The sequence below is a fragment of the Lagenorhynchus albirostris genome, chromosome 4, assembly GCF_949774975.1.
Source record: "Lagenorhynchus albirostris chromosome 4, mLagAlb1.1, whole genome shotgun sequence".
NCBI classification, from domain to species: domain Eukaryota; kingdom Metazoa; phylum Chordata; class Mammalia; order Artiodactyla; family Delphinidae; genus Lagenorhynchus; species Lagenorhynchus albirostris.
Genome location: NC_083098.1, coordinates 105,557,496 through 105,581,084, shown reverse-complemented (window position 1 = coordinate 105,581,084; position 23,589 = coordinate 105,557,496). Strand labels below are relative to the sequence as shown.

General features: G+C 34.8%; 1 protein-coding gene across 4 annotated transcripts in view; it reads right to left on the bottom strand.

Moving 5' to 3' along the window:
- The window catches only part of FBXL5 (F-box and leucine rich repeat protein 5), a 51,646-nt gene that overhangs the window by 23,271 nt on the left and 4,786 nt on the right, over nt 1–23,589 (bottom strand). For 3 of the 4 annotated variants that reach the window (XM_060148485.1, XM_060148484.1, XM_060148481.1), the window contains exons 2-9: nt 18,308–18,523; nt 15,882–15,977; nt 14,340–14,526; nt 12,221–12,403; nt 9,726–9,851; nt 6,472–6,620; nt 5,757–5,839; nt 4,144–4,869 (exon numbers count right to left, since the gene is read on the bottom strand). In XM_060148485.1, coding sequence (XP_060004468.1) covers nt 4,144–4,869; nt 5,757–5,839; nt 6,472–6,620; nt 9,726–9,851; nt 12,221–12,403; nt 14,340–14,526; nt 15,882–15,977; nt 18,308–18,523 — 1,766 coding nt within the window. The remainder of the gene's footprint in view (nt 1–4,143; nt 4,870–5,756; nt 5,840–6,471; nt 6,621–9,725; nt 9,852–12,220; nt 12,404–14,339; nt 14,527–15,881; nt 15,978–18,307; nt 18,524–23,589) is intronic. The other variant, XM_060148483.1, reaches the window with a different exon arrangement.

Sequence of the window (23,589 nt, the reverse complement as noted above, 5' to 3'; positions counted from 1 at the left end):
GAAGGTGTGGTATATACATACAATGGAATATTACTCAGCCATAAAAAGGAACGAAACCGAGTCATTTGTAGAGATGTGGATGGATCCAGAGACTGTCATACAGAGTAAAGTAAGTCAGAACGAGAAAAACAAATATCACATATTAACGCAAATATGTGGAACCTAGAAAAATGGTACAGATGAACCAGTTTGCAGGGCAGAAATAGACACACATGTAGAGAACAAACATGGACACCAAGGGGGGAAAGTGGCGAGGGGGGTGGTGGTGGTGTGATGAACTGGGAGATTGGTACTGACACATATACATTAATATGTATAAAATGGATAACTAGTAAGAACGTGCTGTTTAGAAAAATAAATAAAATAAAATTTAAGAAAAAATCGTTAATATGGTAACCTTTGTGGTTTGTATATTTTACCACAATTTTATTTACAAGGTACATACAAACCCTAAAGCAAACACTAAATAAATGATATACTAACCAAGAGTAGAGATAAAACTGATACTAAAAGTACTGGGTTGGCCAAAAAGTTCGTTCGTATTTTCCGTAAGATGGCTTTAGTAAGGCTTAGTTATATTTAAGTTCATTTGAAACAATTTTGTTAGATTGTCTTGTGACAGCTGTCATATCAGCGTGCATTTAAAAAAAACTTATCAAAAGTAGTGAATTTTTGTGTAGCCACTTAAAAATTGAAGATGGAAGAAAAAGCAACATTTTCGACATATTATGCTTTCTTATTTCAAGAAAGGTGAAAATGCAACTGAAACACGAAAAAAGATTTGTGCAGTGTATGGAGATGATGCTATGACTGATCGAAAGTGTGAGTGGTTTGCGAAGTTTCATGCTGGAATTTCTTGCTGGATGATGCTCCACAGTCAGGTAGACCAGCTGAGGTTGATAGCTACCAAATGAAGAAATTCACTGAGAACAATCAACGTTATACCATGCAGGAGATAGCCGACATACTCAAAATATCCAAATCAAGCACTGAAAATCATTTGCACCAGCTTGGTTATGTTAATCGCTCTGATGTTTGGGTTCCACAAAAGTTAAGTGAAAAAAACCTTCCTGACTGTATTTCCGCATGCAATTCTCTACTGAAACGTAACAAAAACGTTCCATTTTGAAACAAATTGTGACAGGCGATGAAAAGTGGATACTGTACAATAATGTGGAACGGAAGAGGTCGTGGGCAAGCAAAATGAACTGCCACCAACCACAACAAAGGCCGGTCTTCACCCAAAGAAGGTGATGTGTATATGGTGGGACTGGAACAGAGTCCTCTACTATGAGCTCCTTCCAGAAACCAAAAGGTTAATTCTAACAAGTACTGCTCCCAATTAGACCAACTCAAGAGCAGCACTCAACGAAAAGCGTCCGGAATTAGTCAACAGAAAACGCACAATCTTCCATCAGGGTAACACAAGACCGCATGTTTCTTTGATGACCAAGCAAAAACTGTTACAGCTTGGCTGGGAAGTTCTGATTCATCTGCTGTATTCACCAGACATTGCACCTTCAGATTTCCATTATTTTGTTCGGTCTTCACAAAATTCTCTCAATGGAAAAAATTTCAATTCCCTGGAACACTAAAAGGCACCTGGAACAGTTCTTTGCTCAAAAAGATAAAAAGTTTTGGGAAGATGGAATTATGAAGTTGCCTCAAAAATGGCAGAAGGTGGTGGAACAAAACAGTGAATAAGTTGTTCCATAACGTTCTTGGTGAAAATGAAAAATGTCTTTTATTTTTACTTAAAAACCAAAGGAAATTTTTGGCCAACCCCATACTTAATAAATCCAAAGCAAGTCAGGAAAAGACAAAACAAGAATAAAGAAAAGAGAAACGGGGAAAACAAACAGTAAGATGGTAGGCATAAATTTAACCATATCAGTAATTACATTAAATGCATATTGTGAAACCGAAAGATTAAATGACAGAATGTTTAACTGTAACACCCAACTATACATGCTATCTGCAAAAGATTCAAGAGCAGTTGCCTTGGATTCAAGGAGAAAAGGAATAGTTTGTACCGAAACAATAATGGCAATGTGAGGGGGCCAAAGAAGGCTGAAAATTTAAACAGGCTACTTCTACTCAATGACAGCCAAAATTTATTTTATTTCATTCCTATGAAAACCAGATAATGCTGCATGAAGACTACACACTACACTATATGTTCCCTACGGCTTCAATCTAGTTTAAAACTTTGATTTTCAACCTACATTTTTACAGTGAATGCTCTTTTAACAAGCCCCATAACCAACTTGCCAAAATTCATGCTACCCATCCCTGAATAAAACATAATGACTATTACAGAAGGATACATAGAATACTCCCAACTAGCAGCTCTGTTCCCCCAAGTTGAGGTGAATGCTTGCACAAGTTGTATTTGTTCTCAAACCTGAACACCAGCTGAACTTATTAAGTTAACTGAAATACTTTTTAAACCAACAGAATAAATGCAAGAAGAAAGCTGTTTCTAAAAATCAAATTTGTAGTTTCGATTTCCTTAGCTTCTCTCCCAGGAAATGCACAGAAAATTCACTCTCTAACTTCATCCCAATCTCTACTTAAAAAAATGCTTCTTTTCAAGGCCTTTCCTGTCCTTCAAATGTGAAGGAGCATTCTCTGTATTCTCTACCCCACAGACATATTTCACTTTTCTTCAGAACATTCAGTCTGATATTACATCTTTATTGTCTTATTTCTACCATTAGATTATAAACTCTATGAAAGCAGGAAATTTGAGTCATTTATTCTGGATCCCGAGCAGTTAGAAGAGGGCAAGTCACACAACAGATGCTCAATAAATATTTAATTGATTAAGAAAGACTCCTTCAAGATAATCTGATTAAAAGGAGTTGCACTTTTTAAAATCTGAGCTGCACTCAGATTGCAGCTTTTTTGATAAGCTACCAGTCCAAATAATATCAAGTAAGATAGTTCCTGTGTTCCCCATTCCCCAAATGAATTCTTCCCTGAATTCAAACTCTGTCATAGCCTTATTCCCCACTATTCCCCAATACACATCCTTCTCTACAACCAAACGGGAATACTCCTTTGAACATCCCCCACTGAGTTCAATTTAATCTGCTAAAGATCATACTTAAAAGACAAGAGGGGGTAATAGGCTTTATGTTGGATGAATTTTCATTGTTTAACATGCCTGACACCCCATTATTAAGAAGCCCTAGTAAAATTCAAGTCTATTACAGGGTAAAAGAGAAAACATAAAGTCAATTTCTGAAGGCTCATGCCACAGATAATCAAACAATTATTAACGCTGAGAACAACCATAACAGCAAAATACCCTAATAACAGTTAAACAGTGCTTTACCGTGGGCTCAAATGATCCCTACTGCTTGGAATGGTCTCTTCTCCCTCTGCCACCTATCAAAATCCTTCATCCATCTTCAAGGTTCAATTAAGGGCCACCTCTTCATTACATTTTATCTTTTTTTTTTTAAAGATTAAAAAAATTTTTTTTGATGTGGACCATTTTTAAAGTCTTTATTGAATTTGTTACAATATTGCTTCTGTTTTACTTTTAGGTTTTTTGGCCACAAGGCATGTGGGATCTTAGCTCCCCGACCAGAGATCGAACCCACACCCCCTGCATCAGAAGGCAAAGTCTTAACCACTGGACTGCCAGGGAAGTTCCTCTTCATAACATTTTCTGATCATTTGCTGCAACTGGATAAGAAGTCTCTCTCTCTCTCCTTTGATCCCCATAGAATCTTTAATTCAACATCCCTTAAAGGATGTACACAAATAATACACAGAATATAGTATACATATTTTCTTCTCTGTTACAAGTCCTAGAGGGTAAAAACTGTATCTTATTCATCTTTACATCCACTAAAGCACCTTAGAAAATGTGCTGCATGTATTTATTGTGTTGTAAGTATTTATTAAACTTTTAAATTTATGTCCTTCCACATTACAAAGCAATTGAACTGACTGAAACTTCATGCTGAAGTTTTATCGTTCCAAAATTTTGCAGTAGGACAACTCTTTGAAGTGGTTAACTCTTTCGGTTAAATAAATCAGCTGAAAGGAATGACTTAGATTCAAAATTTTCCACTCCATTTGAGAATGAGAACATGCTCATTTCCTAACACTCTGCAAGAGATTACTTACCTGAGACCATGGTCTGTGATCTGATAACATCCGGACAGACTGAGAAACAGAAGCACACGCCCAGTCTCTTGATCAGTTTTTTCACTCCCAGAGTAAATTAAGTCTGTTCCCCTAAGCAATCTAGTCCTTGATGCTTTTCTACACAATGCAGAAGACTCCGGGAGTGCTGACATAGTTCTTAAAGCTGTTCCTGTACAACAAAATGAATGACCACAATACGCGAAGGCTGGAGAAGCACAATGCTGCTGCCAACAGACACTAGTCCTTAGTCCAACAATATCCTTACTGTAACAACCGGAGGAGGAACAACTAAAATTGGATGCTGTTTCCATTACACAAAGACTTTCAACATTTCTATGTCTCCATTCTACAGCATCTTCAATATCAGCCAAATCTTCAGCATCTAACATCCACACATAAGGAGAAGTGAAATTTTCAGAAGAAATAGGTTTAGTCCAGGGGTGTTCATTATCTATTTCTTCTCCAATGCCCTTGTTAGTTATATCGGGCAAACAAGCATACTGCTTGGTGGACTGCATGGTAATGTCTTTATTTTTCCAGGTAGTCGAAGCAATTTTGCTTGTTGAAGTTTTCAAAAGGCCACTCTGATGAGATGTCAAAATTCCAAGAGCTCTAGAAATCTTCTCTAGAGCCACATCTGTGATTTTTTCACATCCAGATAGATCAAGATGCCGAAGACTCTGGCAGCAACCAAGCCAAGACCAACTATAATTAAGAGGTAACAAAACTATTAGTGGATATTGTTAAATTCTTCAAAAGATCTGATTATACGTAAGTAAATGGAAACTACAAGAAAGATTTTAAATCTAATATAATCAATCATTTACTGAATATCTGTTGTTAGGCACTACTTTAAATGCTAGGAATATGAAAAGACAATAAGAGTAATGAGGAACTAAGAGTATTGCTAACCCAAAAGAAGAGTAGGAAAGGAGAAGGGTATGGAAGGGAGAGACTGTTTCTCATCCTGAAAAATAACCAATAGAGGAAAGGCTCTACAGACATGAAAGAAAGAAAATAATAATTAGAGGAGAAAGATTCAGTAGAACAAGCTCTAGGAATTAGTAGAGAATTAGCCTTAGCCAGAGAAGAATACATTTCTCCCTCTGAAATTGGAAAAGAGGTGCTGATATAAATGCTAGGGTGGGAAACAGCAGGGCGAGGTAGAATAAGAAGGAAAGTAGCAGCATCCAAAGAAATAAAATCTGAGGGTTGCTTGAAGAAAGTGTTAAAATTTTAGAATAACTATGAAGAGGGAGCTTTGCCAAATGGTACTGGGAGCCCAACTGAAAATGAAAACTTCTTTAAAACACAGTACCAAGCTACATGGTTACACAGCAAGGCTCAAAAGCCTAGACACAGTACAAGATTATAAAGGTGATAGGATGATACATATATAAGTTTTGAATCAGCTGGGACCTAAGGACAAAAGCAAAGAATTGGAGGGTGCTACTACCATAACATGACCAAAATCTGATAGTAGAAAGTAATAGTATGATTAAACTGTAATTATGTAAATGAAAAACTACAGAACAATTCTACTGATTCATAGTTAAGAAATCATTAAATTTATATATTCAAAATTAACTAACCTGTCAAATGCAGAATCTGAAATGTCAGTTTGGGTAAGATCCAAATGTTCCAAGTTAGGACAAAGCTCTAAAATCTGCCTAACCTAAGAGGGAAAAAAAAGTCACTGTGAAGATCTGCAGAATTCAGTTAGGTTAGAGACATAACTTTTAGTAAGTAATATATAACTTTTAGTAAGTAATATAACCAGTGGTTCTCACACTTTTCTGCATGTAAAAATCACTTCAATTCTGCCTTACAAATATATATTGTGATGAAATCCCAGAAAATCTGTTTCAGTAATTCTAAGATTAGACCCAGGAAATTTACATTCTTAAGGAATACCCAAGAAGATTCTAATGTAGGATATCACAAGATAGTCTTTTATAAAACCATGATTTAATTTCACCTGCCCATCTTACCATGCCTTACACATTATAAACAATCATATAAAACTGGGCTTGATCACTTAACATCTGTGAAACTAAATAAACTGTTTAACCTCTCAGTCTATGTTTCCTTTTCTATAATATGAAGACAATGATATCTATGTACAAAGATTACTATGAGAACTGAAATGAAAAAAGATGAAAATTAGCAGTGTATGCCTACCCATGGGAAGGTACACTCATGGGTAAACTGTTATTTTTTTTTTAATTAAACTCAGGAATAAGCAAACAAAATGTAGATCATTGCTACTTTTTCTTAATACCTAAACGAGTGCTAATTTATACATACCATTTTGCTGGAAACTGCACAGCTGTACGCTAATACTAAAGTTTTTACAGAAGTACCAACATACGGTAGAACATTATGAATTAAGCCATGGAGTAAACGTTTTTCCATTTGTGCAATGCTGATGGCAATCGATTCCTCTGCAGACTCTTCTGTAAAATGAATTCAAAAGTCTAAGAACTTGATACACTAATTATGATTAGGCTACTCAAGGAATCACCAAATCATTAAATATGAAATACATTTTGCTCTCCTTTTAAACTCCCCTATATATGCAAAGCAAATTAAATGGACAAGTCCTCATTCGCCAGGACTTAATATTTATATTAACAGGTCTGACATCAACTAAAAAGAGACAAAAGAAAAAGAAAAAAGGTTTAAATGGGAATGAAAGGAAGAATTTTTTAACATGCTTCAAGGCTGAAGGTAATTTTCTTCTCAAGCTAATTATCAGAGAAAAGATAAAAATAACTCCAGTTTCAGGCACCGAAAAAATTTTGGAAAAAACTTTGACTACTTGAAGAATAGTGTAAGTTCTTCAAGAGAATATAGGATATCAAGAGGAAAATGAACCATAATAAAAATAATAAAAAGTATCATTCATTATTTTACATAAATATCAATAAAAGGGACACAGAGCTAGAAGAGATTTGAAACAATTAAGTTAGGCTGGTCATAATGAATCAAGCAACGAAAAGTACCTTAGAACTTTAAAGAAATTAAAAATGAGCATGGCTTTTGTTTTCTGCTTAATAACTTCTGTAGAGTTTAGATGTGTATAACAGGATGCACTACTGTAACAAGTAAAAAAAAAAAAAAAACCCTACAAACTCCAATTTGATATAAGGAAAAAAACACACTACACGAAAAAGAATGAACTAATAATTTTATCACCTTTCTCAGGATCCTATTGCTTTTTTGCTTACCCGAAGACCTAACTCAAATGTCTCCAAACATAAAACAGTTTAACAGGATAAGCTGAGGAAGTCTCATTTAAAACAAAACTGAGTGTAGCTGACAAAAGGAATATAAATAGAAACAATAATTCTGAATTTTTGATTGTTTCCATGTTTACAGATATTATTCTAAATTCCTCCTTTAGTTAGACATATATGTGAAATACAGGGATAAAAGTGACTTTTAGTGAACCCTATTTATTCTACTAAAATTTTATTTCCAAATGATTCTTTTGTTTCTGCGGCTCTCTCTATCTAAATGTGTACTGTTTACTGTGAAATCCTTAAAAAAAGAAAACTAAACATCCTACGAAGAATAATAACTTCTCTACAAGACTAGTAAAGACAGCTAAGCTGAAAAAGCACTAACATAGATGACAGATCCAAAGTTTACTCTTAGATACACTAAACAGCTAAACACATATATTACCTTAGAAAGGCTCCATCATTATAACCTTAACCTTTCCCTCTCAATATGAAAGAAAACAACAGCAGTCTCTTTGTCTATCTTTAAGTGCTGAGATAAACACATTAAGTTTGATAAAGCCTTTAAAACTCAACACAGGTATTACGAATTGATTTTTTAGAATGGATAAATCAAGTCTTCCCTAAGGTGACATCTGAGTAAAGACCTTAACTCCTTGAGGTCTTTGCTCAAATTTCTCAAGGAACCTTAACTACTCAATCTATTGAAAATGGTAACTTCTTTCCTCTCTTCCTGGGCACGCTTTTCCTTTATTTTTCTCCACAGCACTTAACATTATCTAATACAGTATATATTTCGCCTGTCTTTACTGTCTGCCTCCCCCTCCAAATTTTAAGCTAAACAAAGCCAAGGATTTTTTTTTTCCCATTTTGTTCACTGTTAACCTCATGCCCAGAAAGTGCCTGCCACAGGATAAGCAAATCACCAAATGTAACTGGAATAGACCTCCTCCTTACATGACACCTTCCAAACATTTAAAACTATACCAAGGTGTTTTGCACCTTCATTTCATAAAAATAAACTTGCTGCTAAAACAATAATCTTTGTATTTATATTCCTTACTTTCCACAAGTTTAGTTCTTTTGCCAGACCAGCTTACTATAAGTGGGCAACTTATAAATAAAAAATTCCTACAGGTTCAGTTTTACGAAGTAGAAGAATATCTTATTAGTTTTTTTTTTACTATTTTCATCATCTTTTAATAATTAATCATTATCTAAAGTAACATCTAAGATAGAATTTGTGTCTTTCTCCTCCATATTCCCAAAGAGCATCTTTCTGCACCTTCATTACAGCATTTTCCAATACATACCTTGATTAAGAATCATGTATTCTAAATTCTCCCATTTGTGAGTTCTTTGAGGGTAGGGATAAAGTCTTTGTCACCCTTGAATTCTCCCACGGTGCTTAATGAATGGCTACACCAGTTTATATAATCCCTTACCATTTACAAAGAATCTTCATATATATTACTTAATTCTATAACCACCATGTTAGGCAAGTGGCATGACTGTTTACAAATTAATAAACAGGTTCAACAGCGTTATGCTCCTTCCTCTGGGCCACAGACGACTCAATATATACTACTGAGCTGATCAAATAAAGTGGCCCTAAAAACACACTGTAAACTGCATAGCACTATAATGAATGTATATTATTTCAATAAGGAAAACAGTCATAATTTGCTGATTTTTTTAAAGCGTTTAAATAAATATAAAAGCATATGGGAGGGCTTCCCTGATAACACAGTGGTTAAGAATCCGCCTGCCAATGCAGGGGACACAGGTTCGAGCCCTGGTCCGGGAAGATCCCACATGCTGCGGAGCAACTAAGCCCGTGTGCCACAACTACTTAGCCTGCGCTCTAGAGTCTATGAGCCACAACTACTGAGCCCACGCGCCACAACTATTGAAGCCCGTGCACCTAGAGCCCGTGCTCCACAACAAGAGAGGCCACCACAATGAGAAGCCCATGCACCGCAACGAAGAGCAGCCCCCACTCGCTGCAACTAGAGAAAGCCTGCGGGCAGCAACGAAGACCCAACGCAGCCAAAAATAAATAAAAATAAATAAATAAATAAATCTGTTTTTAAAAAAAAAACATATGGGAAACAAGCCTATACACATTTAAAAATTACTTTAAACAGAATTTTAAATATGCTTACTATTCCATGAAAGTTTAGAAAGCAGTAGGCTTAAAAACACCAGGTTTTTTAGAAAACACAAAATACATAAATCCTAGCACCTAAGTACTTGTTAATGTAACAGTAATTATTAAAGCACCATGTAACAGTTTTAATTCCAGACACAGCTTACCAGATTCATCTATATCGGCATCTTCATCCCACTCCTGAAAAGCACGACTTTCATCTTTTCTACTTTTCACCCATTCCTCATCAGGTTCAGTATCAAGTTCAGTTGCAGGACCACTATACCAGTCACCTACTCAACAAAAAAACAAAAGGAACAAAATAAGATTAGATCGGCTACCATTACAAAAAAATAACCTATTTATAACAAAAATGTCTGCACACAAAAAATATGTGAGCCATACACAATGAGCTACCTATTGTTAGAAACAATTGTGGTTTAAAAAATTACATTTAAATAAGCACAGAATTCAATTTCAGACATACCAAAAAACTATGAAAAATAATTATCAACAGTCTTAACAAGAAATTTCAGAAATCACTGAAAACAACCTAACCTTTTTCCCTACTGTGGCTTCACACTGGCTCCAGCAATACCCGCATTAACACAATTGCTAATAAACAAAAGGAAGCAAGACTTTCTGCTCAGTAGTGAATTAGCAATTCAGAAGTAGGTGGGAACAGAAAAAGGGAAAGATTAAGGTAAAGCTAAACCATAAATTTAAAGATCCTGGAGAATACGCTGCGATTAAATTACATGATTGTGAAGTGCAAGACAATGCAGAATTAATTTATTGAATTCCTAACGTTACATCTAAGTGAGGGCTCCTCAACCTTAACACCATTGATATTCTGGGCTGGGTAATTCTTTGTTGTAGAGTGCTTCCCTGTGCATTGCAGGGTGTTTAGCAGTAACCCTGGCCTCTACCCACTGGATGCCAGTGTAATACTCCAAGATGGGACAAAAATGCCTCCACAGGCATTTCAAAACATCCCCTGCAGGGGGTCAAATCAATTGTGATCAAGAATTACAGGAAACAAATACCATAAATAAATTAAATTACAACCATTTTTATTGGAACTTTTTGTTTAAGCATATTAAAAACAAAAAAAAAGCAGCATATTTAATATCTGGTTAACTTCACAGAAATCTAGCATAGCATTATCATATTTGATCTTTATATCAAACAGTACCTAATTATGTATTACTACCTAATAAGTAATTCTTCATAATCAAAAATACATCTAATAAAAAAGTATGTGATATATCCATACTTGCCTTATCTGACTTTTCACTTAATATATTATCCTACAATAAGAAAAATTATTCCACATAAAAATAATAATTCTAATCATTTGGATCATATAAGTCTACCCAATACTCCAAATAGCTTCATGCAAAAAATATTATATATCTAACAAAAGCTTATTTAAAAGTGCTACATATTGATATAAAAAATAAAACTATTTTTAAATCAGACTCACACTTTAATTATGTAAAAAATATATATTTCCATGTCCAAGTGACAAATTATAAAAAACTAAAAACAATTAATGTGAAATTTGAGGTACTCACCTAGAAAAACTGTTTTAATTCAGTGACAGAAGAATATATGCCATATTAGTTGTATTTATCCCATGACTGCATTATATGCTCATGAAAGCAAAATTTTCTTTAATTGTTCACATGTAAAACTAACTTACCACAATGAAATTAACTAATATGAAATTGTAATTTATAGAATGAGGCATTATTAATCACAAAAAAATATGCTAAAGACAAAAATACATTTAGTTATCTTGAGCTACTATCAAAAGGGAAACATAACAGTGACTCAACTTTAAATTTTATAGAATTAATTTATTTTGTATTTTTAAAATACTCATCTAATTATTTAAAGCTGTTCTGACAACCTATTAATTTTATTTTTAACGTTTTGTTATGGAAAATTACAAATATAGTCAAAAGTAGGAATAAGCAGCATTAAACAAGTAGCATAATGAACACCTATGTACTCATCACCTATCTTCACAATTATCGGGGCTTCCCTGGTGGCACAGTGGTTAAGAATCTGCCTGCCAATGCAGGGGACACGGGTTCGAGTCCTGGTCCGGGAAGATCCCACATGCCACGGAGCAACTAAGCCCGTGCACCACAACTACTGAGTCTGCACTCTAGAGCCCACAAGCCACAACTACTGAAGCCCGTGCACCTAGAGCCCATGCTCCACAACAACAGAAGCCACTGCAATGAGAAGCCCATGCACCACAATGAAGAGTAGCCCATTTGCCACAACTAGAGAAAGCCCGCAAGCAGCAACGAAGACCCAACGCAGCCAAAAATAAATAAAATAAATTTATTAAGAAAAAACAATTATCAACATTTTGCCAATTATTTTTCGTTCCACCCCCAACTATTTCTTCCTAATTATTTGAAAGGAAATTGCACACATCACATAATTCACTCATGAATACTTCAGAATTGTTAGCTTTTAAAAAATGTATACAAAGACATATAATCTAACTATGAAACCTATTTTTAGTCAACCTTTCAGAGTTTCCCTCCCTGGTCTTGCTTATTAATGTCTATGAGTATATACTTAAAAAAAAAAAAAAAGATTGAAATATTTTTAAAACAAACTAAGCATCCCATTTACCTACCTCTGGCCCAATGAACAGGGTAAAGATGTTTCCAAAGTGATCCAGTTTTTGCCAGCTGAGACCATTTAGTGCTTACTTGACTGCATCGACATAATTCTTGAGGATTAAGATAACTGAAAATTGACAGCATTACCTCAGGAGGAAGATGAGTTATACCTGTGGATTGTTCTGACACTTCCGCTTCTGAAATAAAAAAGAAAACCTTTAACATAAAAGGCTCTAAGAGCAAATGCAGTAAGAAATTACAATCACATTTCTATAAATAAAATCCAGTGCCTAAAGTCCACTCCTTCCTGCTTGCAAGATGTGAAAAGGAAATAACATGGATTAGAGGTAACATGGAGATGTTAAACTTGTTAAGAACCTGTAGGGTTAAACTATCATGGTCCAAATCATACTTCATCAGTGGGAGCTACAATAATGAACACAGGATTTACTTCCTCTTACAAAGGCGTCGCAGAAAATACAATACTCACTTTGTAGCATAAGAAGCATCATTTGAAAAAGGAACCCAACAGGTTATACAGCTTTAAGTCAGCAAGTGTAGAGTCAGTCAAATAATGAGAAATCCAGGGCATTTTTAATGATGCACACAAATCTCACAACGTTTTCCATTCATGCATTACAACTCCTGTCAGCATGTTCCTTGTGTTCCCTCTTGGATTTTCACGTTTCATGTAAGAACTCTGAAATCTGACCTCTATAACGTTTAGGTGCCTCAACCTTACCCTATTTATGAGCCAGTTGAGACAATATAATGTAAATATTTCTAATGCTGGTATACATTTATCAGGAATCTTTTGTCAGCAGCTAATATAGAAAACAGTTATTGGATATCCAATTTCCTATAATGGGTTATTTCAGTAGCAACTTTCCAAAGGAAAACTGCAAATGAGGTGTACAATAAAGAATATAAAAGTTTCATCATTAATGTACTAGAAAGAATCTGAGTACCTTATATATTTGATTTGTCTTCACAAAGCAACTTAAATATAGAAATGCTATGATGAATTACTTTAACCTAACCCTTTACAAATGGCAAATATTTTAAACATAATACAGCTATAATTTACTTTGAAGGAGTGGGAAAATTCAATATGGTAAGTGTGATGCTTTTAAGTCCCACGTTATAATTAAAATTAAACCAGATACAACAGGTCCTGACTTGACGTCTAAAGCACAAGCTGCATTTCAGAGTGAAGCACACAAGCTTTATGGGTTTAATTATACCTTAACCTATAAAAACAATTTTGTTCCAACATGCATCTCACCTACTTTATTAAATAAAAATAAGAAAAAAGGACCAATTTCAAACACTTTCAAGCAATTTTAACAGGAATGCCATTGCTATTTCTCATCTAGCAAAAGCAAAGGAATTTTTACTAGCCTCAGGATGCCAATAATTTTATTTAATGATGTTTTAAAAGGCAAAGCTATCAAACAAAAGAAAGAATAAAAATGAGGAAGTAGTCTATCAATAAAAAAAGCAGAGATATTTTATTTACATTTATCATTTGTTTTCTCAAAGTGACTATACATAGAAAAACTATGCCTCTCATACTCACTCCCCTGTGTATTCCTGGATATAAGCTAAGAGAATGAGAAAGGGTAGAGATAAAACTATAAGCATTAAATGATTTTGAAAACTGATTTTTAAAAAAAAGAAAAAACAAGGAAGGATAAAAACAGCCACTATGGTCAGTGGAGCTCAGAAAATTGGATGACACTGCAAAAGTGCTCTGTATATGGTAGTTTTCAATAATTTTGATTGGCCAAAATAATAATAAGTATTAATAATAAAATATTATTAAATTATCATTATATATTTATATATAAATATTGATAGTTATTCTTACTAATCAAAATTATCATTATTATATATATAAACTCCTTCAAGAAACACTATACTGCACATGGCCCAAGTATATGAGCTGTTAAATTATCATAGACAATACTAAATTCTAAGATAGAAACTACTGTCCTCAATTAAATTTACTATACTTGAAAACAAATGGCCTAAATTATTCTTCAAACAAAATATAAAGGTCATATCAACAAGAAGGAAATGGCCTTGGAACGAATAAATCGCTAGCTAGCTATCTAAACATATGACTCTCACCTTTATCTGACTTTTCATCCACAGAATATTTAAAAAACTTCTGCCGCTCCTCAGCTTGATTCCATAGGCTAAGACCTCTAAGGAGTTCTGCAGTATCCTTCTGAGAGCAGTGTTGTGCAATCACTTTCTTTTTAATATCCTTAAGTTCTTCATAGGTAAAATATTCCATTAACATGGGCTGAAAAACCTAAATTAAACAAAATACTCATAAGGAAATATGCTTAGTTTTGTTTTACTCTACATCTTTTAAAGTATTAATGGCTCAAGTGTAGTATTATGACCACATATTTGGAAAACATAAAAATTTAGTTGTTACCACCAAGTTAGTTTACCCAAAAATTGCAAAGAAGAATACCACCACCAAGATCCTTCTTTCTATGGCTTCTCCACTCATTCTCAAAACAATTTAAAAGCATCCAAACCAGAAGGTCCTCCTGTACAGAGCTTATCATACACTCTAAATCACTCTCCTATGGTAAGACATTTAGGTCAGGTAACTGCTTTCTGCTACTACAACAACTGACCTCTACCCAAACAGGGCCTCTAAATCATATGAGAACCGTACCCAGTGTACTGCCAACCATAAAAGTCAAAGCTCTACTGATACCTTCAACTATTCAATATTATCTAGGAGATTTCTTCCTTGAAACAGATGCTTAGTTCCAACCTCCAACTGACAGAATTAGAATCTTTAGAGGTGAAGCCAAGGGCTTTTTTTTTTTCTTTGCTCCATAGATAATTTTGATGTGCATCACAGGTTAAGAAACACTGCTCTGGTAACTCAGTGGTTTCAAAGCTGGTTGCATATTTGCATATTACAATGACTTGGGGAACCTTTAAAATATATCCATGTCCATTTGTATCTCCCACCTGATTTAACTGGTCTGGAAAGGGCTTAAAAGTAGATTTTTTTTAAATGGCCATCTGATTATAAGGTAAAGCTTTTTTATAGTGAGAATCACTATAATAACTGATTTACAGCTGAACAAGAATCCAGTTCCTCATAAAATATTTTCTCTATTCCTTACCCTGATACTCATCCCACTTTAGAGAAAGACGAGAATGAGAAAATGTTTTGCTCATCCACTTCAGGGATATCCTAATACATGTGCACTAGTTATAAGACTGATAAGTTTAACACCACCATTTAATTACTAAAATCCACTACTAAAAAAAGAACACTAAAAATTCTTTAAACTTAGAATGCAAATACAGAAAACATTAAAAAGTTTAAAGGATCTTCTAAAGGTTCAGAAGAGACATTAGGGTAGCATAAAAAGTTAACAATCAATACAGTGCCATCCACATAATAAGAGAATAAATATTTTTTGAGTAAATGAATTAAATCAATCACTCAGTCAATGAAAAGCAACAAACTCTCTAAGGAAACAAAATTAATGCTTTTTTTCCTTGGGTTTTTCTTCATTTTCTAAAAAGATCTGGAGGTTCATCTTCCTATGTATTATTTTGAAGACTCAAAGGAAAAATAACATTTCTCCAATTTTATAAAGCAAAATCACGAAGAGGAAAAATTATGCTTACCTCCTCTTCCTCTTTCATGTGAGGAAGAAAATCTCTTGTAAAAGCCTCCAGTCTCTCTTTCAACTGTTTTGCATAATTTAACTGCTCATATTCATTCTAGAAACAAACAAAAAAACTGTATTCTATAAAAATTTCGCTTCATAATTTATACTGTATCTGATCCTAGAAAGTCAGTGTGAAATGTAACTTGAAACGTCAGGGTAAAAAATTAGACTAACAAATAGCAAAATGGTCTCTGTACTTTTCTAAGTATAAAAGATGGCCTCAAAACATCTCTTAAAAGAACCTTGAATTCCTTTAGTAATGTGATCTCATACTTCTTTTTAAAAATGTCATAAAAAGTCTAAAAATAGCAAGTATTTGCTCAAAACTTCTACTGATTTCTAATGCACATTTATACAATTTCAATGTGTCCGTTTTCCGATTAATATACCTCTGAGCAGTTCACAAGCGCCTATTGGACTATATCATTACAGAATCCCTTTAAGGTCATCTAGTGTATCCTCTACTAAACAATTCAGAATACCTGTTACATTATCCTGAAGAAGACCATCTACACTTCTAAAGGCAAGGAGCTCACTGTACCTTGAGGTAAATCATTCTAACTCTGCACAACAGCTAAAGAGTTCTTCCCCATATGAACTATGGTCATATCTCCCTGTAACTTATCCATCACTTCTGTATCAGCCCTCTCAACTTAGTACATGTGGAAAATTCACAAAATAATGAAACTTTTAAAATGTGGGAATATCTTAACCCTGCTGAGTCCTCTCTAGTCTCCTCCTTCTTTAACTAATTTATTAAACTGCTTCCCAATAGTCTATCCAATGTCCTATTCTCTTAGGATTTTACACATTTTCCTTAAGCATGCCCAAGTGGCTTCCATTTCTACTTACATGCTGATAATTATCAAATTTGCTTTTCCAAACCAAATTACCCTTCCAACCTTGAAGCGCAACTAATGCCACCTCCTACTTATAAATGCCCACCTGGACTGCACAAGCAGTTCAAACTCAACCTGCCCATAATGGATCTTTTTAGCCTCTTCTATATTCCCTAGAAAGTCAAGCTCAATTCTCACTCTTATTTCCTTTCTCTTTCTCCTTTCTGTATATGCAAGCACTACCTTCTATCAATTTTATGTCCTACATTACTTTCAAGTCTGTCCCTTCCATTCTGTCTCCACTAGTTACTACTTCAGTTCTGATCTTAATCATTTTATTGAATAGGTAATACATGAACATGATATAAAATTCAAACAGTACAAAGGAGTATTCAATAAAAAATAAATCTTCCTATACCATCTTCCCTCCCAGTACCCTATCCCTACCCAATCTCCTACCTCCCCACCAAATAGCTACTGTATATTCTTCTGGAGACTATTACAATAATTTTTTTATAACAATCTTCCTACTTGAGTCTTTTTTTTCCCTTCAATCCATCATCTTCCCTACTTAAGAACAGTTTTTCTAGAACACAAATCTATCAATGAAAGGTTCATGGTGGTTTGCCAGAGTTACAACTTAAGTCTATGTTTCACCAAGCCAAAAGGGGGACAAATGAAGACCAAATATCCTATAATACGTAAATATAATTAATAGGGAAATTTCTCTACACCATTATCCTAAACTACACCCAAAAATATCTTTAATTTTACGTCATACAACTAAAAATTATTCTTTGTAACCACCCCTACGGCCCTGTTCATTCTAAGTAACAATTCTACCTTTAGTCACCAATAACTGCATTTACTACAGATTTCTTTTAAGAGTTCAGCAAATGTTATCAGAAAGTAAAATTTGTACAGTAATTGAAATTTCAACTTACAAAAACACCTTTAAGATTTGGAGAGCAACATTCATGATAGAATTTTACATATAGTAACAAAGAGGTAACTGATAAAGATTCTCATCAAACCTGAGCCAGGATCCACTGAGTCTTCTCAGCCAGGTCCTGACCTTGAGCTCTGTCCTTGGCCCACTTAGTCCAGTTTTACCAAAATCATCCTGAATCAGTCTATCAACCCCACCACTACCACCCTTGGCATTTGATAACCCTCAATATCTAACCACCCTCAATATCTTGTCACCTTGGTATGCCTTCAGCAAAAGGAAGCAAGAGTCAGTCTAGCAAGAATCTCCCAGCCTTGATGTTTCCTCTTAGTAATTTTCCTGACCCTCACCTCCGCTCCCTGGCTATAAGAATTCAACCCAATCTCTCTCTCCTACTGCAAAACCCCATTGCAGTAATCCCTTGAATAAAGTCTTCCTTACCGTCTTTAACAAGTGTCAGAATAATTTTTTTTTCTTTAACATACATTTACTATACTACAGTAACATCATTTACTATAAAATGCTAACAAGTTTTGCCAATGACATATCAGAAGATGGTACAAGCTGTGATAAATATCCATTTTTGCAACTCACCTTAACATTCTTCAGACCCTTTTCAAAGAGGCTAAGCATCTCAGAGAGTTTATTGTCAGAATGCACATTATAAATGGTCTGGCTGCGTTGTTGAAGCAAACCAATAATGTATTCGTTTTCAATCTGCTCATGCATTTTGAACTCCTTAAAAGTAGCATACAGAGACTGCAGAAGAGCACGGAAATCATTGTTGTTGGAAAAGTTGGTTTTAGAAAGCTGAATAAAAATTTAAAAAGAAAGGCATAATAAATACATGCAAATATGCACCAATAGGAAATACTCAAATGCATTCCTATCTAGTTTTGTACATATCAAAATACCTCCCTTATACTTTGTTAAAGTAGGAAAGGAAATCATAAAAAACAAGTTATAATGGTATAATAAAAAGTACCCCAGGCCAGGGAGATGTTGGTTTGAATTCTGAAGGAAAGGATGTACGCACCAACAAAACAGTTTCTTTAAATAAAAGAGATTAAACCAGACTCCCTCGAAACCTAAAATTCCATTACTCTGTGCACATACTAAATACAGATACTCCATAAAGTTACATATAAACATTAAAAGAGCTGTGTTAGGGCTTCCCTGGTGGCACAGGGGTTGAGGGTCCGCCTGCCGATGCGGGGGACGCGGGTTCGTGCCCCGGTCCGGGAAGATCCCACATGCCGCGGAGTGGCTGGGCCCGTGAGCCATGGCCGCTGAGCCTGCGCGTCCGGAGCCTGTGCTCCGCAACGGGAGAGGCCGCAACAGTGAGAGGCCCGTGTACCGCAAAAAAAAAAAAAAAAAAAAAAGAGCTGTGTTAGGATAAGGTGATGTACTTTTTTCTTTGTTCAAATGTTCTTTATGCTATTATACTACTTTTACAATGTAAAAAATTCAAAAACTTTCTATTATAATTTGTTTAAACTTTAATATCAAGACGAGTCTAATCTGTTCAGAAAACACTGACTAAGCTACTAGAACATTATTAGATAATTTTATAAGAATTTTTTTTTTTTGGAAAACACTTAGCAGTTTATACAAGGATCACATACTTCCTAGAGTGGAAGCACTGCAATAGTACAATGTGAAAAACTTGTACATCGGGGCATGAGAAAGTAAATGCACTTGAAGGAAAGATAAAAATCAATGAAAATATAAAGAAATATATACACTGTCATTTTCTTTAATTCTACTATTCAACAAGAGAAAATGACTATTCTGATATAATTTTATTTTTTTACATTTAATGTCAAGTTAAATTCTCATGTTCAAAGCATATATATTATCGGGAAACTCGATTCAAGATGAAGTTCAAAGTAATATTCAAACCTTCTATTACCTCCACTGTCATATTAAATCTATCTTCTATTATGTCAATTCCAGTTTCAAAATTCATTTTAAGAGGAAAAATCTGATTAGGTTAAAAACAACAGACAGTAAATGGAGAAAAAGAAGCTACAAACACCATACTTCCTAGACTTGTTCTGTAAAGTCTGATCTAGTATTCCTAAAATGGAGAAGAGTCTAAGGTGTCTTAATTGCCTGTTCTGGGCAGGAACAGTCAGCTCATGACAAAGCATCAGAAAAGACAACAAACTCCTAAAGCAAGACTATTCCACTATATAATTTAACCAATGATCTACTGTAAAAGGCAGATGGATTGGGTATGAGTCATTTACAGAAAACCAGGCCTAGACCCAGATTCTCTAGGATTAGGCTCCAGTCCTACCATTTATTTAGCTGTGTAACCCTGGGTAAGCTACTTTTCTCCTTCAATGTCTTAGTTTCTTCCTGGTGTTAAATGGGAATAATAAAACCGCCTGTACTTCATATGGTTGCTGTGAGATTTAAATGAACTGGTGCTAAATAAATATTAGCTAGCATTACTTTGAAAATTAATCATTCATTTGTATAAATTCATGGGGTTTTTTTTACCCTATTCAAATATTTAATGAGCAGTTATTATAAGCCAGGCACTGTTTCTGGTACTTGGGATACCTCAGTGAACAAAACAGACATCTCTGCCTTTACAGAGTTTACAATCTAGTGAAATAACACAACGAACTGTAACCACAATAAATAAATTATCTATGGGTTGGCCAAAAAGTTTGTTCCGGTTTTTCTGTAAGATGTTATGGAAAAACCCAAACAAATTTTTTGGCCAACCCAATACAACAGGGGTTAGCAACTTTTCCTGTAAAGGGTCAGATATATTAAGTTTTTTTTGTGTGAGGTATACTGTCTGTAGCAACTATTTAATTCAGTTGTTGTAGCACAAAAGTAGTCATATGAATGACTGTGGCCGTATTCCAATAAATTTTATTTACAGACACTAAAATTTAAATTTTATGTAACTTTCACATGTCATAAAATATTATTCTTTTTACTTTTTCCAACTACTTAAAAATGTAAAAACCATTCTTAGCTCCTGAGCCATACAAAAATAACAGACAGGATGGATTTGGTTAAACCAAGGTTGTAGATTTTATCCTAAGAAATGCCACACAAAATCACAACAAAATCCACTAGTGGCTAATCTCAGCAAATACTATCATGTGGCATTATATTAAAAAAAAAGTTAAAAATAAGTCAGTAGAAATAAGAGGTAAATTAAGCATTAATAATGGCTATAAAATTTTTTAAAAACAAAAAGGATGGCAAAAAACTAAATAATGTCCTCATGTGAGTTATGGAAAATAACATCGTAAAACACATCCAGGAAGTTCTGCATACAGTCTCACTGGACTATTAGAAAATCCTTCGGATTTAATAACAAACTAAGGTAAAGACCAGTTTCATGCTACAGACTGAGAACCAAATTAGACAAAAGGACTCTCCATTATGCATAGAGTTAATCCCGCAGAGTGGTTAAAAGTGCTGACTCTGGAGCCAGACTGCTTAGGTGTGAATCCATCTCTGCCATCAAGTCACTAAGTTGCTATGTACCTCACTCAATTTCTTCATCTGTAAAATAAGGCTAATAATACTAACTACCTAATAGGGTTCTTGTGATGATTTAATAAGTTAATATATTTAAAGAACACGGAATATAACATATATAAGCCTACTTAGGTTTTTCTGTTATTCCTATATTTAACCCAAACAAAACTATCATTAGAAGTCCTTATCCTACCCAAGTCAGTTTTTCTCCACTTGAAAAGAGCAACTGTTTTTAACCTGGTACCTAAACTCAGTAAATTTAGCAGTGAAAAGAATAACCTGAGCATATACAGTTTAACTTTTAAAAAATTTGTGTATATGAATCATTTTTTTAAATTGTTTACCTCTAGAAAGTTATTCAATCATAGAGACTTGATTGAGAAAAAAAATAAACCTAGACCCTAATAATATCTGGGACATACTGAGGCCTAGAGCGTGCTAGGTACTATACTAAATATTTTTAGATATTATTTAATTCTTAACAACAATCCTAGGAAGTAGATGTTATAATTCCCATTTTATAGGTGAAAACCCTGAAGCTCAGAGAAAATAACTTACCCAAAATCATACAACTGGTAGACAACAAAACAGAGGTCAACTCTCTATGACTATAAAACCTACTTACCTTCCACAAGATGCAATGTTAGTCCTAATCATAAAGCTATCTCTTCAGAGCCAACAGAGTAAATTGTTAGAAAGAATGCTTGCTCTAAAATATTAGTTCTCTCCAGGGGTTCGATTTTGCCCCCCAGGAACTAATGGACAAGGTTTAGAGACTGCAGAAGCACTACTGCCATCTTAGCGGGTAAATGGCAGGGACGGACTAAACATTCTACAATGCCCGGGATAGCAGCCCCTATAACAAAGAACCGTCTGGCCCAAAATGTCAACAGTGCTGCAGTTGAGAAATGCTGCCCCAAAGAAGTGTTTTTTCAAACATGTTTAACCATGACCTTTAGTATGAAATATAGCACAATCCAGACACACACACCACAAACACTTCAAACAAATTTCAGGAAACAATATTTCCCTCCCTCATCTGTGATGTACTCTATCATTTACTTTTCCATTTCTTTTTTTTTTGCTGCACCACATGGCTTGTGGGATCTTAGTTCCCGGACCAGGGATCGAACCCAGATCCACGGCAGTGAAAGCCCATGTCTTAACCACTGGACCACCAGGGAAGTCCCCTCATTTTTTTAATGTTATTTCTGACCCACAAAATCGATTCCATGACCCACTAATGAGTCACAGAACACACTTGGAAAAACACTGTTCTACAGTAAGATTATAAAAGTTCCCAAGTGACCTATAAGCGTGTATCCTCTGATGCCTAGCAGATTCAACAAGGAACCTACATAGAACAGGATACACATAATCAACAAATAGTAACAATCAGTAACATGGTATCTCCCATATTTTAAAAGAATTTATAACTGACTTTCTGGGACTTCCCTGGTGGCGCAGTGATTAAGAACCCGCCTGCCAATGCAGGGGACACCGGTTCGAGCTCTGGTCCGGGAAGATCCCACATGCGGTGGAGCAACTGAGCCTGTGCACCACAACTGCTGAGCCTGCGCTCTAGAGCCCTTGCTCCGCAACAAGAGAAGCCACCACTTGCCGCAACTAGAGAAAGCCCGCGCGCAGCAATGAAGACCCAACACAGCCAAAAATAAATAAATAAATTTATAAAAAAAGAAAAGAGTATCATGTAAACAATTTTAAAAAAACTGATTTTCTGCCTCAGACATTCTACAACTTAAAATCATACTTATAGCCTGGCTTCAAACTGATTTGAAGCTGTGTGCCACTTAAAGACTAGATATTAAGTTCAGAAGCAGATATGGAAAACTGCATAACAAAAACTCAAATACTATTACCCCAAATAAGTTTTTACTTTTTCTCTCCTCGGCCAGACAATGCTTTCATTTAAGCGAGGGAGATTTACACTCAGTGAAGAAACCTTAATAACTATCTGCTCAAACTAACTTACAGATAGAAAAACCTATGATCCACAGGTGAAATGTTCTGCGTAAAATCATATAGCTAGTAGTAAATAGCAGAACCAGTAAGGTAATGCAAAAAACATGGGCTTCAGAAAGGAAACAAATTCTAAACGTTAAAAATTCGGGCTCCCCTAATTACTAGTTGAGTGAGTTGGGTAAGTTACTTAACCACTAAGTCTGTTTCCTCATCTTTAAATAAGGGATAATACTTGTCTCACAGGGCTCTTGTGAGGATTAAAAGTAAGTAAGCATGTAGTAAGAACTCATTAAATTCCCTTTTCCTTCCTCTCCTTAGCTCTCAATTCAAAACATATTCTCTCCAATAACTCAATGCCAGTCAATAAGTTTTTACAGGTA